This window comes from Lathyrus oleraceus, chromosome 3 (assembly GCF_024323335.1).
Source record: "Lathyrus oleraceus cultivar Zhongwan6 chromosome 3, CAAS_Psat_ZW6_1.0, whole genome shotgun sequence".
Taxonomy (NCBI): domain Eukaryota; kingdom Viridiplantae; phylum Streptophyta; class Magnoliopsida; order Fabales; family Fabaceae; genus Lathyrus; species Lathyrus oleraceus.
Genome location: NC_066581.1, coordinates 450,375,612 through 450,391,030, shown reverse-complemented (window position 1 = coordinate 450,391,030; position 15,419 = coordinate 450,375,612). Strand labels below are relative to the sequence as shown.

General features: G+C 36.4%; 1 protein-coding gene across 1 annotated transcript; it reads left to right on the top strand.

Moving 5' to 3' along the window:
- Positions 1-273: 273 nt before the first annotated feature.
- On the top strand, positions 274-7,070 carry LOC127128123 (uncharacterized). Its single transcript, XM_051057371.1, has 13 exons — positions 274-810; positions 3,877-4,161; positions 4,248-4,553; positions 4,645-4,761; positions 4,897-5,201; positions 5,295-5,552; positions 5,642-5,713; positions 5,794-6,041; positions 6,133-6,321; positions 6,412-6,522; positions 6,607-6,688; positions 6,777-6,872; positions 6,972-7,070. Exons 6-13 carry the CDS (start codon positions 5,340-5,342, stop codon positions 7,068-7,070), a joined length of 1,110 nt encoding a protein of 369 aa, XP_050913328.1. The 5' UTR covers positions 274-810; positions 3,877-4,161; positions 4,248-4,553; positions 4,645-4,761; positions 4,897-5,201; positions 5,295-5,339.
- The last annotated feature ends 8,349 nt before the right edge of the window (positions 7,071-15,419 follow it).

Sequence of the window (15,419 nt, the reverse complement as noted above, 5' to 3'; positions counted from 1 at the left end):
TGTGTTAGGGCAGTTGATTCTCTTGTGTTAGGGCAGTTGATTCTTTTGTGTGTTAGGGCAGTTGATTCTTTTGTGGTATGTTAACAAATGTATATATTTTTGATATTAATCACCATGTCAAAGGGAGATGGTTTGTGTTAGCTTCCATTAGGTTTCTATTATACTGATGATGAATTGTAGCAAGTGTTAAATGTGATTGTTAGCATTGGCGTGTAAGTTGGATAGGATTAGATAGAACTGTTAAAGGGAGATGGTGTTAGTGTTAATGAAATAGTTAATTAGTGTGGTTAGTGTTAGAATGAAAAACTGAAATGCAAGTTTAGAAAATGCAGGTCAGCTGTTAGACAGTTAAAGAAAGGCTAGCTTGTTAGAATGGGAATGATGTGAGTCAAAGTTAATTGAATGGAACTGCATTGACTTGGCTTGTGATTTTACCTTGTTGAATTGTTTTTTTTCTGATGCCATGAAACTGAACTGATTAAACTTGAATTATGTTGGACTGCTGAACTATATTGCACATTTGAACTACACTTGTTATTTGCTTGAATGTGTTGGACTGGTTTGGAAAATATTTTGCTAAGTTGGATTGGTATTAAATTGGTTTTTGACAATGCTGAACTAGTTTTGGATTGACATATTACCCTACTTGAATTGCTTGTACTTTAGTTGATTACTTTACTGACTGATTGATACATTGCTTGATCTGTTTAATGTCTAATAAGCTGTTGTTTATTTTATAGGGTGTTCATTTCCTTAGGACTCAATTGAGGACTATTGCTAACAAGCTTTGTTGACATCCACAATTAAAAGGTAGTAACTTATTGCCTCTTCTTCTTTTTTTCATAGAAATGACTTATAATATAAGCAATTATATGATAAACGCGGAAATAAGTTGTTTATTCATATAGGGTGTTAGTCCTCTAAATTATTTCCAATCATTTGACATTCAATCATAATAAATATCCAAATTGTCATGATTTTAATAGCATAACTACAACATAGTTATAGTTACTTCACTTCATAGTTAGTAGAAGAATAGATATATATATATATATATATATATATATATATATATATATATATATATATATATATATATATATATATATATATATATATTTATTAGTTTGTAATAATCTTCTTTTTGTGACGCGAAAGTGTTTATCTTAGGAAATTCTTCTTTTATGTTGTTTTGAAATAGTTGCGTGAATAATTTAGGAAAACCATGGATAAAAAATGGATGTCTGCCGATCGATTGTCGAAAGAGTACGAGAATGGGGTATTGGAATTCGTTAAGTTTGCTGTTGAACATGTCAAAGACCCCAGTCGAATGAAATGTCCTTGCTTGGGTTGTTGTTATATGGGTCGGGTTGACGCAGATGGATTGAAATCGCATTTACTGATGCGTGGAATTGATCGAAGTTATACGTGTTGGATATTTCATGGTGAGAAAATTAACGAGAATGTTGAACAGAGGGAGAAAAGTAATACGACCTATGCTTCATACGACAAAGACACGGAAACATACGATTGTGATCGAGTTGAAGAGATTGTAGAAGCACTGGATGAAGATCTTCATGATTGTCCTGAAATGTTTGAGAGGATGGTAAGCGATGCAGAGAAACCGTTGTACAAAGGTTGCACTAAATTCTCAAGACTTTCTGCGGTATTAAAGTTGTACAACTTAAAGGCGGGCAATGGATGGTCGGATAAAAGTTTCACAGAGTTGTTGGCCCTTATGAGAGAAATGCTACCGGATGATAATGTTCTTCCTAATCGAACCTATGAGGCAAAAAAAATGTTGTGCTCTATTGGCATGAGCTATGATAAGATACATGCTTGTCCTAACGATTGCATTTTGTTTCGTAACGAATATGCAATGTTAACTGAGTGCCCTAAATGCGGTTTGTCTCGATATAAGAAAAGATTATCTCCCGCAAAAGTCTTATGGTATTTTCCGATAATTCCGAGATTTAGGCGCATGTTTCGTAGTGAAACCGATGCAAGACATCTTACTTGGCATGCAGATGAAAGAATTATTGATGGAAAGTATCGGCATCCGGCTGATTCACCACAGTGGTCGAAGATTGATAATGATTATCCTGAGTTTGGATCAGAAGCAAGAAACCTTCGATTGGCATTATCTACTGATGGAATGAACCCACATGGTCTTCAAAGTATCTCACATACCACATGGCCTGTGATTCTTATGATTTATAACCTACCTCCGTGGCTATGTATGAAGCGTAAGTACATGATGTTATCTATGTTAATCTCTGGGCCTAAACAACCAGGGAATGACATAGACGTATACTTGACACCTCTGATCGAAGATTTAAAGATTTTGTGGGAGAACGGTGTGGAGGTTTATGATGGATATAGGAAAGAAAGTTTCAATTTGAGGGCGATGTTGTTTGGCACAATTAATGATTTTCCAGCATACGGGAATCTATCTGGGTATAGCATTAAAGGTCAACGTGCGTGTCCTGTTTGTGAAGACGGAACCGATACGATTCGATTGGAACTTTGCCAGAAGAATGTGTTTCTCGGTCATCGTAGATTCTTACATTCTAAACATCACTACCGTGGGTGGAGAAAAGCATTCAATGGAGACACCGAACATCGTAGAGCTCCACCCGCATTGTCAGGTGAACAAGTTTTTGAAAAGGTGAAAGATGTGCGTACTGAGTTTGGCAAGCCTTTTGCACATAAGATTGTGAAAGGTGGGTGGAAGAAAAGGTCGATATTTTTTGAATTGCCATATTGGAAGTCTTTGTACGTGAGACATTTTCTCGATGTTATGCATATTGAAAAAAACGTATTTGAAAGTGTTATCGGTACATTACTCAATATAAAAGGCAAGTCTAAGGATGGCCTTAAAGCAAGGCAGGACATGTTAAAAATGGGAATGAGAACTGAATTAGCACCCGTAAAGAAAGGAAGACGAACATATCTACCACCTGCCGCTTTTACTTTATCTAGAAAGGAGAAAAAAAATTTGTGTAAGTCTCTGAGTGAAGTTAAGGTTCCAGAAGGTTACTCATCTGATATCAGAAGACTTGTTTCTATGAAAGACCTCAAGTTGAAGAATTTGAAGACACATGATTGCCATGTTATAATGGAACATTTTCTACCGATAGGTATACGTTCTATTTTGCCAGAAAAAGTAAGAAGTGCCATAACTAAATTGTGTTTTTTCTTTAGGTCAATTTGTAGTAAGGTGATCGATCCCGAGATCTTACCAACACTACAAAAAGAGATTGTAATTACCTTGTGTGAGCTTGAAATGTATTTTCCTCCGTCTTTTTTTGACATAATGGTTCATTTAGTTGTTCATCTTGTGAAAGAGACACAGTTGTGTGGACCAGCTTATATGAGATGGATGTACCCTGCTGAACGGTATATGAAAATAAGTGTTCTATGTGAATGACCCGAAGAGTACAAAATGGTCTATAGTGCTTTTCTCTAACAAAGTCACTGATGATAGCGGTGTCGATCAATGTGATATTGATGTTGAGAATGAGTCATGCATTAGACGGAATGAGTTGAATAGAAATGATGAAGTTGATGATCTTATACCGGATGAGTCATATATAAGAAACGATCATAATGAGGGAATTTGGATCAATTCATCCGTACGCATTGCTAAGAAACAAGTGATTAATATTCCAACAAAGAAAAGAAAGAGATGTTAGTGACTTAGGTAAACATGCTTCCACTCGGAATTTGGACGAATCGAGTTCATTTTTGAGTCCTTTGGCCCGTTTGTAGGCTACCATGTAATTTTCGTCCAATTCAATACACTTTGACTTTGACACTTACTTGATTTGTATTCATATTTGCTTAATATTGTGTTTATGTTTTTCTTTATTACAGATGGCTAGTAACGAGGATCACCCACATGGTGATGAGACCGTTGGTGGTGCGGAAAGGGAAATTAAACGTGGAATAACGGTTATGAAGAAAGTTATTCGAGATAGAGATCGAGGCGTTTTAATAAAAGTGCATTGGAACGAAGGTGGACAACTAATTGAGCCTAACGGTTCAACATTGACAAGTTTTATTGGTGCATTGGTAAGGAATGAAGTTCCAATTACTTGTGATAATTGGAGAAATAAACAATTGAACGAAGCTAAAGACAAAATATGGAGTGAGATAAAGGTACCATATGTGATGTTATTTGTTTTTAATGACGATTATGTCTTTAAATTAATTGTACTAACGCAATGTGTGTATGTTTTTCGTAGAGGTGTTTCGACATCGAAGAAAACAGAAGAGATCATTGTCTCAAATTGGCCGGAAAGTTACTAAGAGGGTTTAGAACCTTTTTATCAACCACCTTTCTTAGGGATACGGAAGGTACTTTTGTTGATGCAGAGCTTCCATCTAAATATGCAAGTTTGATTTCACCTAAAGAATGGGAAACGTTTAAATCCAAACGAAAAACCCAAGAATTTAAGAGTGTAAGTGAAACAAACCGGCAAAGAGCATCAAGTCCGGCGTATCCCTATAGAAAAGGGCGTGTTGGATATGGACGCTTAGAGCAGTCTATAGTAAGTATCTATAAATTGCATTGATATACTTGTTATATTTGATCATATTTTGTCATGAGTTATATTTGATCATATTATGCTTAATGTGTAGTTAACAAAGGAGAATAGTTCTGAAACATCTCTTCCGGCACATGTTTTGTGGAAGGAAGCCCGTGTCGGTAAGGATGGAAAGATTAAAGAAGACGTTCAACAAATATTTGAGAAATGTGTAAGTATAGCATTATTTAAGACAATAACACTTTGACTTTGACACTTTTGAATCGTCCAATTTCGAACACTTTGACTTTGACACTTACTTAAGACAATAACATTACTATTGTGTGTATGTTCATATGATTTTCAGGAGACTCTATCTCAATCTATAGTTCCATATGAAGACACTGATTGCAGGAGCATACTGAGTCGAGCATTAGATGTTCCCGAGTATTCTGGTCGGGTGAGGGGCAAGGGATTTGGGATCACTCAAAAATCCTTGAATATTAAAAAACAAAGACTCCTAGCAATAAAGAACTGCAGCAAACTTTGGAAGCATTAAAAGCTGAAGTTCTTGAATTAAGAAAGGAAAGAGAAAGAGATCGAGCAGCGGGTTTTAAAGATACTAGTGACAAAGATAGTATCAATTGTAATTTTCAACCGACTATTCCAGAGGTAATTATATATCTTATTATGAAATTAAATTAGCTTAATTTATTTAATTGTCATATATACACATTAAAATGTCATATTTATTATTGGTTTTAGGGCATTTCACCTTGTCACCTCTACTTAGCGAGACCGACTTATCGGATGGTTGGCAAGGGGAAAGTTCATAACAATTTGGGTGAATTACTTCACACTAAACCGCTCCCTACTGGATCTTTGAAAGTCTCGGTTGATATTGCTTTGGAGAAGGATGCGTTATTACCACATCCTGACGATGTTTCGGATGCAACTTTATTGGGAGATGCCATAGGTTCATTTGTTGCATGGCCGACAGACCTCATTATCGTAGGATATGAGGTATGCTTAAAACCATTATGAACCTTTAGGTATTCAAATTTTTTACGCGCATTTTACGTACACATTTTTTACATGTTAATGTTAATTAGACTCCCACAAAATCCAAAGCAAAAGATAAGGGGATTGCGCGGGAAATCGAGTCAGTTGCATCGCAAAAAGAGGTACATCACAATTATATGCTATTTAGATTCCTGTTAATTCGTCATCTTACACTTCACCTTACTAATTATATGATATTTAGATTCCTGTTGCTAAGAAGACTGAAATTTCCAAGAGGACCGGGGCTAAAAAGAAAAATCCTTCCAAGTATAGAGCGTGCCTCCATACATATTTAGAAACGACAGATATTTCGGATGGATGTGTTCGTTTAATACCTATGGATGGAGCTATTTTTGGTTTTGAGTATGCCGAGCCATTGGGTAAAGAGGATTTTGATCAAATTTTGTATCATACGCAATTAAGCGTTGGTGTTATCAACACATACATGAGGTATATCCGATCTACTTTGTTTAAATTCTTGAACAAGTTATTTACTCGTTTCATATGAATAGTCTAAATGTTAATGATGTTTTTATATAAGGTATTTATATGACAAATTGATGGGTCCGCGTGGGTTGGAGCAAAGATTCTCATTCTTAAATCCCATGAAAACGAACTTAACCGAAATGATAAGAAAACCAGATGAAGTCAGGACGTATGTAGTCGAGCGCTTTATGGCCGACACAGATAGAGAAAAGTTGTTCTTTTTACCGTTTAATACCGGCGACGGGTTAGTTCTTCAATCTAAATTCATCTGTTATAATTTTTCATATTTTGACGTCGTGTAGAAAGTTTCCATCTAACATTTGTTTTATTACAGTGGACATTGGTTGTTGGTCGCGATAAATCCTTTTAAAGAAATTGTGTATTATTTGGATTCTTTACACAAGGATTGGACAACATACCCTGCTATGAAGACGATAGTTGACACGTAAGTGCAAATAACCCAATATTCGTGTGTATACTTATTTATTTATGTGAATTGTTCTAAATATTCGTTTATATTTCATTATAGCATTATACAAACTGTTCGAGCACAAAGAAAAATTCAAGTACCAAAGAGAAAAGCCAATAACATTACATGGAATAGAGTGGAGGTATATTAATTATCACAATTTTGATTATATTAGTGATGACACATGATAAAACTTAGGATATTTATCCATATTGTTTTTCCATGTGTAGTGTCCTCGACAGCGTAATAATATAGATTGTGGATATTACACGTTGAGGTTTATGAAAGAAACTCTTCTTATGGATCGAACAGATATTCCATCTGATGTATGGATTTCTAACTTATGAGTTATTTTCATATTTAACACATATTTCTCATAATTAAATAGATTTAACTAAATCATACTATGTTATATTATTATGTAGTACTTTGATGAATATAGATGTGCTTATTACTCAAAAGATCAGTTGGATGAAATTAAAGAGGAATTGTGTCAATTCATTATCGAGCTACAGGTTTTGTGAGGTATTGAACTCTTACTTTAATTTTGAATGTGATCTGAATAACTTTGAGTGAATTCCATTTGCTTACTACAATCTTTATTTGGTGTTGTTTCAGGTTATATAGCATATTTAGAAGATAGAACTAGAATGTGTTGAAATACATTTTGATTAGCATTTTTGCAGGTTATTAGAAATGTGTAGATTTTTTGTAAAGGCAAACATTTTCAAGTATATATATAAATACTCAAAAAACTGCTGAAATTAGAAGTATATTGTGTTGAACTATAATGTGTTTATAATGCATATAGATTTTCAAGTATATGTGCATATTCAGAAGATAGAACTACAATGTGTTGAACTATAAGGTGCATATAGATTGGATTCAAGCTCCAATTTATGAAAATCTGCTGAAATTTGCAATTTACAGGTGCTAAATAATGTGGTGAAAACGTATAAAAAGATCCTCCAAAATTTGGAGTCTTAGACAGCGCTTCTAGGCAAAAAGCGCTGGTAAAGGCATTTTAATTTTGACCTTAGACAGCGCTTTTATTAAAAAAGCGCTGGCATAGGTGGTTAATTCAACAAAATATAGTGTAAAAAAGCGCTGGCATAGGGTGGCTATACCAGCGCTTTTTCTGTAAAAGCGCTGGTATAGCCCACCCTATGCCAGCGCTTTTTTACACTATATTTTGTTGAATTAACCACCTATGCCAGCGCTTTTTTAATAAAAGCGCTGGCATAGGGGGGGTTTAGACAGCGCTTTTTCAGTAAAAGCGCAATCTAAACCCCCCCTATGCCAGCGCTTTTTTAGTTAATTTCAACATGAAATTAACTAAAAAAGCGCTGGCATAGGGGGGTTTTAGACAGCGCTTTTATTGAAAAAGCGCTGTCTAAACCCCCCCTATGCCAGCGCTTTTTTAGTAAATTAAGCGCTGTCTAAGACCTATACCAGCGCCAGTATAGCCAGCGCTTTTAAGCGCTGTCTAATGTCAAAAAAAGCGCTGTCTAATCCCTTGTTTGGCATAGTTTAAGCAGGTTGTAGCTTATGCTTCGAGACAACTGAAGGTTCATGAGAGGAACTATCCGACACACGATTTAGAGTTGGCAGCTGTGGTATTTGTTCTGAAGTTATGGAGGCATTACTTGTACGGGTCAAGATTTGAGGTTTTCAGTGACCATAAAAGTTTAAAGTATTTGTTTGATCAGAAAGAGCTGAATATGAGACAGAGGAGATGGTTAGAGTTTCTGAAGGATTATGACTTTGGTTTGAATTACCATCCGGGTAAAGCAAACGTAGTGGCTGATGCATTGAGTCGGAAATCATTGCATATGTCTATGTTAATGGTTAAGGAATTGGATTTAATTGAGCAGTTTAGAGACTTGAGTTTGGTGTGTGAGAGTACTCACAATAGTGTTAAATTGGGAATGTTGAAGTTAACGAGTGGTATTCTGGATGAGATTAGAGAGGGTCAGAAATCCGATGTGCTTTTGGTTGATAAGTTGACTCTAGTGAATCAAGGTCAAGGTGGTGAATTCAGAGTTGATGAGAATGGTGTTTTGAAATTTGGTAATCGGGTGTGTATTCCTTATGTTACCGAACTTAAGAACAGTATTCTTGAGGAAGGACATCGTAGTGGCCTGAGTATTCATCCTGGGGCTACGAAGATGTATCATGATTTGAAAAAGTTATTTTGGTAGCCGGGAATGAAAAGAGAAATTGCGAGTTTTGTTTATTCTTGTTTGACTTGTCAGAAGTCAAAGATTGAGCATCAGAAGCCGTCTGGGCTAATGCAACCGTTGGCTATTCCAGAGTGGAAGTGGGATAGTATCAGTATGGATTTTGTTTCTGGTTTACCGAGGACAATTAAGAATTTTGAAGCTATTTGGGTGATTGTTGACAGATTCACAAAATCGGCTCATTTCATTCCGATCAGAATGGATTATCCGTTAGAGAGATTAGCTGAGTTGTATATTGAGAAAATTGTAAGTTTGCATGGTATTCCGTCGAGTATTGTTTCGGACAGAGATCCTAGATTTACATCGAAGTTCTGGGAAGGTTTGCAGAGGGCTTTGGGAACTAAATTGAGAGTGGGTTCTGCATATCATCCTCAGACTGATGGTCAGACTGAGAGGACGATTCAGTCACTGGAGGATCTTTTGAGGGCTTGTGTTTTGGAAAAGGGAGGTGCTTGGGATTGTTATTTACCTTTGATTGAGTTTACCTACAACAATAGTTTTCATTCGAGCATTGGTATGGCACCGTTTGAAGCTTTGTATGGTAGGAGATGTCGGACACCTTTATGTTGGTATGAGTCCGGTGAGAGTGATGTGGTTGGACCGGAGATTGTTCAACAAACTACGGAAAAGATTAAGATGATTCAGGAGAAGATGAGGATTGCTCAGAGTCGTCAGAAGAGTTATCACGACAAGAGGAGGAAGTCACTTGAGTTTCAAGAGGGAGATCATGTGTTTCTTCGTGTTACTCCGATAACTGGGGTTGGTCGAGCTTTGAAGTCGAAGAAGTTGACACCTCGATTTATTGGTCCTTATCAGATTTCGGAGAGGATAGGGGAGGTAGCCTATCGTGTCGCTTTACCGCCGTCACTTGCGAATTTGCATGAGGTTTTTCATGTGTCTCAGTTGAGGAGGTACATTCCTGATCCGTCGCATGTGGTCCAAGTAGATGATGTACAGGTGAGAGATAACCTGACTGTTGAAACATCACCTATGAGGATCGAGGATCGAGAGTTGAAGCAGTTGCGGGATAAAGAGATTGCTTTGGTAAAGGTAGCTTGGGGAGGACCAGCAGGTGGCAATGTGACTTGGGAACTTGAGAGTCAGATGAAGGAGTCTTATCCAGAGTTATTCGTTTGAGGTATGTTTTCGAGGACGAAAACTCTTTTAGTGGGGGAGAGTTGTAACACCCCGATAAAATATAATAATTATTTAATTTAAGTTTAATAGTATATTATGATGATAATATGAATGAGAGGAGATAAACCATTCATATATATTATTATTAGTATATTTATTAATTTAATTAAATAATTGGGATATTATTGGATTATTATTATTGGAATTATAAAGTTGGAATTGGAACATTGTTGGAAATCAGAAAAGAGTCCCATTTAGAAAAGGGTTTTTCACGTGAAAACAGAGAAGCGACTGGAAAGTGGAGAAAGGGAGAAGAAGAGGCTAGGGCTCAAGAGGAGAATTCACGATTGTTGAAGGTCGAAGAATCAATTGCCGTATTAACTCAGGTAAGGGGGGTTTATCGTCGTTTAATGGGTATTATGGGTTAACATGTAATGGGTAGTGATAAGCCATTGTATTGACCCTAATCAGGATGATGAATGCTGCAAATTGTGATGAATAAGATTATGTTAAAAACCGTGAATGGATCTGTATTTGGATGAGTTGTAATTTTCTGGTGTTGTAGCTTTTTACGGAATCGAAATCGGAGGTCCGGAAGTCCTCCAACGGCGAAAAATGCGGGTGATTCTGCATTCTATTCGTTGTTAACGCAGGGATAGCTTTCTGTCTTGCGTTAACCGGTTAACCCAGGGTGTTAACCGGTTAACACTGTTATGATAATTAAAAAAATTAATTTATGTTTTTCGTTAACGGGTTAACCAAGGGCGTTAACAGGTTAACGCTGTTGAAATACTGTTAGAAATGCATTCTGTCTTGCGTTAACAGGTTAACCCAGGGCGTTAACCGGTTAACACTGTTGAAATACTGTTAGAAATGCATTTTGTCTTGCGTTAACAGGTTAACCCAGGGCGTTAACCGGTTAACAGTGTTGAAAAACTGAAAAATTGTATTCTGTCTTGCGTTAACAGGTTAACCAAATGCGTTAACGGGTTAACGCTGTTCGAAAAGTGAAAAATTGATATTTAAATATTGTGTCCATATTGTATGGGCAGAAGTTTGATTTTTCTGAGATGTTGTGTGCAGTTGTGGTCGTTTCAGCTGAGTGATGTAATTTAGCTGATGTATGATATAGTAGGGATCATTTCCCGTGGTTTTGAGCAGTATAAGTATTAGTAGAGTGTGCTAATACTGTGATTTATTATTTGGCATGACATGATATGATTCTGTGATAAATATGCTGATGATGTATGAGGGTATGCATATGCTGTGAATATATCTATTATGTATGTCCATTGTGAATTGTTGTTGATGTGTGCATGCTAGGTGATTTAGCGTGTATAACATGGCCTTTATGGTGGTAGCTAATTCCCATGGTGAAGAATTAGTGAGTTGTTTATGGCTTAGAGTGTGAGCATATGTCCATTGTGGATTGTTGTTGATGTTTGCATGCTAGGTGATTTAGCGTGCATAGCATAGCCTTTATGGTGGTAGCTAATTCCCATGGTGAGGAATTAGTGAGTGAGTCACTAGGTCTCAAATGAGTGGGACTAGTGAGCTTGGTAGCCGTATCTGGGTTTGATCGGTGAGGTTGAACTATGTGTTCACGAATAGTCGGTACCGCATGCATGGAGTCTCATTTCATAATGTATGTATGGCGTATAATATGAATGGATGTATTCCAATATTATACGTGTGTTTTGTGTTTGTGGTTGTGTTGAGTATGATTATGAGTTGATGTTGCCATTGCTGAATGTGTGATATGATTGGGGTGATGAATGTGTTAATTTACTTAACATTACATGATATCTTATAATGCTTATTATATCGATTGAGGAACTCACCCTTACAACTATGTTTCAGGTAAAGAGCAGTGATTGAGTAGAAGCTAGTGCTTGGAGTCTAGTGTAGTTCCTTAGTGAGTCATGCTCTGGTATATGTAACATCGGGACGGGATGTTTTACTTTGTTTTCATTGTTGGTTGTTGAACAATTTTACATGTAAGGTGTTACATGGTTCGAATGTTGTTAGATTTCTATCCGCTGCGAATTGTGCAATGTTTTATTTTGATTAATAAATGAGCATGACAAGTTATTTGGTGATTGGTGTGAAGTGTCAAGTGTGACACCCTGAAATTGCATATCTACTCTGATTTATATTTTGTTGTTTTAATTAATTATTGGGGTATTTTAGAAGGGTGTTACACATTACGCTCCTGCAGACTTTCGGTCTCTCTGATTTCTTTTTCCTTTGTGGCAATATTTCCCCACAGAGCATTACCTTTTGAATTCATATCATATGCATCATGAGGTATCTTAGGGACCAAAATTTGTTTCTCTATGTTGTTATTTAAGCCCATTCTACTGAGTCGAGCCGAAGATTTTAACCTTCACCTCCTCAGTTAGAATGTACTTAAATAGGGGCAGCTGTAAGACCCCAATTTTGACCCTAAGATCCCTCATGCATTTTCATCATAAGCATTAGCATTGGGATCATATCTTGGCATCCTCCTTACCCCTCTTTCATTGGGTTTGTTTTGGGAGAGATCACCAAGCACTTTTGTGATTATATCATACTTATATTTTATCATTTCACTAACCAAAATATCAAAAATATGTCTTTGCATCTGTCTAACTCTTTTGTAGGTAGGGCATGATCCCATGGATTCATTGATCACATCTAGGGTTTGAGACCCTCATGAACAAAAAACACAACCAAGAATTGATGAAAGAACGGTTGTAAGTGTCGCAGCCTAAAAAATATAGTGTGCGAAAAAACAACCGGCGAAAGAAAATGACAGAAGAGTCGCCACCGTGCGTTATTTATCCTAAAGGAAGGAAAGGAAACGCTCGAAGTAAACCTGGAAAAAGCAAAGGAAAAGACAAGGTCTCGCAACCAAATCTTGGGTTCGGGAGTCGATTATACGAAGGGAAGGTATTAGCACCCCTACGCATCCGTAGTACTCTACGGGATCCACTCTTGTTGTTCTTGTTTAAAGGATGTGGGTTTATCTAATGTACTATTTACTAAAAGAGGGGTCAAAAGAAAATGACTCGCACGGATGTCGCATCCATTGCATACGTATCTCATCTGAATATGAGAATCAGAGTCATCGTAGCTCGGGTACCTATGGGTTAAAGAGATGCGTGCTCGCTAAGACATCGCGTCTTATGCCTACATATCTCATCTGGAATGAGAATCAGAGCATAATGTAGTTCAACTAACTACGGGAATAAGGGTCTCGATTGCAACTAGGGCAAGAGAAAGGGAATGTCTCGATCACAACGAGGGCGAGAGAAAGGATCGCAACAAGGGCGAAAGCAAACAAGGATTAGTTGTTAGTCGTTAGTCAAACTCGGCAAGACATCGCCTCTTGTGCCTACGTATCTCATGTGAACATGAGAATCAGAGTTGTCGTAGTTCGGCTACATAGGGATTGCCATCTGAACATGGACTTACAAAGGAGGACACTAGTTGTGTCAAAGGAGAATGGGCAATATGTTCACGTCCTAGCAGCAGGTGTCGCAGCTCGCTGAATCGAGTCTTAGGAAATTACCTCTTTGCAATAGGACGGATTGACATGCCACAGGATCGGAGATGCACAGAAGGTCTAAAAATGGGGAAACTTTGCCCTAGAGTTGTCATGCGATATGTACTTAAGTGTTAGGATTTACAAATGGGAATATCTACCTAATGTTAGCATGCAAAGAATATGGGAATTCTACCTATGTTATCATACAAAAGAATAAGGGAATCCTACCTATGTTATCATACAAAAGGATATAGGAATCCTACCTATGTTATCATACAAAGGGTTCTATCTAATGGGTGCTACCTAATCGGAACAAGAATTGACGAGTGGAGCAAGGAGAGGTGCTAGGGATAAGGGTAGATGGCGATGCATGAAGCAATCGACTTACAAGGTTGATGGCGATGCATAAAGCAATCGACTTACAAGGTTGATGGCGATGCATAAAGTAATCGACATACAAAAGGGTGGATGAATACGTGCTGGTTCTGTTAGGTTTTGAAAAATGATTACTCGACGTTGGATCGAGGTTTTGATCTTGTTTTGAAATGGTTATCGAATGTTCATTTTAATTCTTGTATTAACAGATGAATAAAGAATGAAAGAATAAATATTATACATTTCATAGGAGAGGGATACATTTGTTATGAATGGAGATTGTTCATGGCAAACAAACAATAATAATATATGCCTCATACATCATACAAGTAGGCATCAGTTATTAATCAGACAGATAAGATATATAAACAAGTATATGATCAAGTCAAATAATCAAAGAATGAAATAATAAGACATTAAACAATGTATGACAAGTATAAACATGTTAAACAATCAATCAATAGAAGCATGGATGAAAGAAACAAGTGTAAAAAATATCAGATGAAACCAGACAAGTGAAACTATGCACACAAAGAACCAATGAATAATTTAATCGGGAAATGATGCAAGGATCAAATAAAATCAAGATGGAATGCCTCTAATATGTGGCACATGAGATGAACAAGGGAGGATCAAAAGATCTCTTCAATTGCCCTAAGCAATCCCTATGTCAAACATCAATCATAGAAAAGTCAACCGAAAAGTCAAGTCAACTTAAAAAAATGTCAAATAAATAGTAAATTAATCACAAAAATTATGAAAAAATTAAATTAAGTTAGATGGGGTCAGGACATCGTCATCCCCCAAAAAGATTTAAAAAATAATGCGAATTGGTGTATAAATTAATTGAAATAAAACAGAAGTCAAATGAAAAGTCAACCAAGCAAACTAGGTCAAAAATAAATCCAAAATAAATTGAAAATAGGAAATAAAATTCCAATAAAAGGTCAGGTTGACCATGAGACATTGGTCAACCCTCATCCCAAAAATTGGAAATTAAAAATAATTCTAAGTCATGAAAATAAAATAAATGAAACAAAGTATGCTCAAAAGAACCATTTGAAATAAATAATTGAAATAAAATATTAACATTAAATAAAATATGAAAATAAAAATTAAATAAATTAAATAAAACATTAAAGAATATAAAAAAATATTTTTTGGTGTTTTTATGAATAAATTAAAAAAAAAATTATATATTAAAAACGAAAACTGCAAAATAAAATAAGAACAACAAAATAAAAAAGAAAATGAATGGATAATGTGAGTGGGCCTGAACGTGGGGGTGCTGGTAGCAGTGGAGCGCAGGCCCAGGTCCAAGTCCACGAAATTACCAGCATGACCAAAATAAAAAAAATGAACAGCATTAATTTGGCAACTTCCACTTATGTCCTAGCGGATTAAACAAGGGGCGGATGACTGAGATTTTGTGGGTGCGTGCGGGTTCGAACCTTGTCTGATGCAGATATATTTTATTTTCCACGCAAATGAAAAAGAAAACCATGCATGCATACACGTGAAATGCAATTTTTTTTTAAAACTTCCAACTAACATATCTCTCTCTATGGTGCTCCAAATGAGATGATGTAAAA

Bases quoted from the DNA above. Each gene is read 5' to 3' on its own strand.
- LOC127128123 (XM_051057371.1), top strand. From the start codon at position 5,340: ATGGTTGGCAAGGGGAAAGTTCATAACAATTTGGGTGAATTACTTCAC. The intron at 5,553-5,641 runs GTATGCTTAAAA...AATGTTAATTAG, and splicing joins TCATTATCGTAGGATATGAG to ACTCCCACAAAATCCAAAGC. The intron at 6,689-6,776 runs GTATATTAATTA...TTCCATGTGTAG, and splicing joins TTACATGGAATAGAGTGGAG to TGTCCTCGACAGCGTAATAA.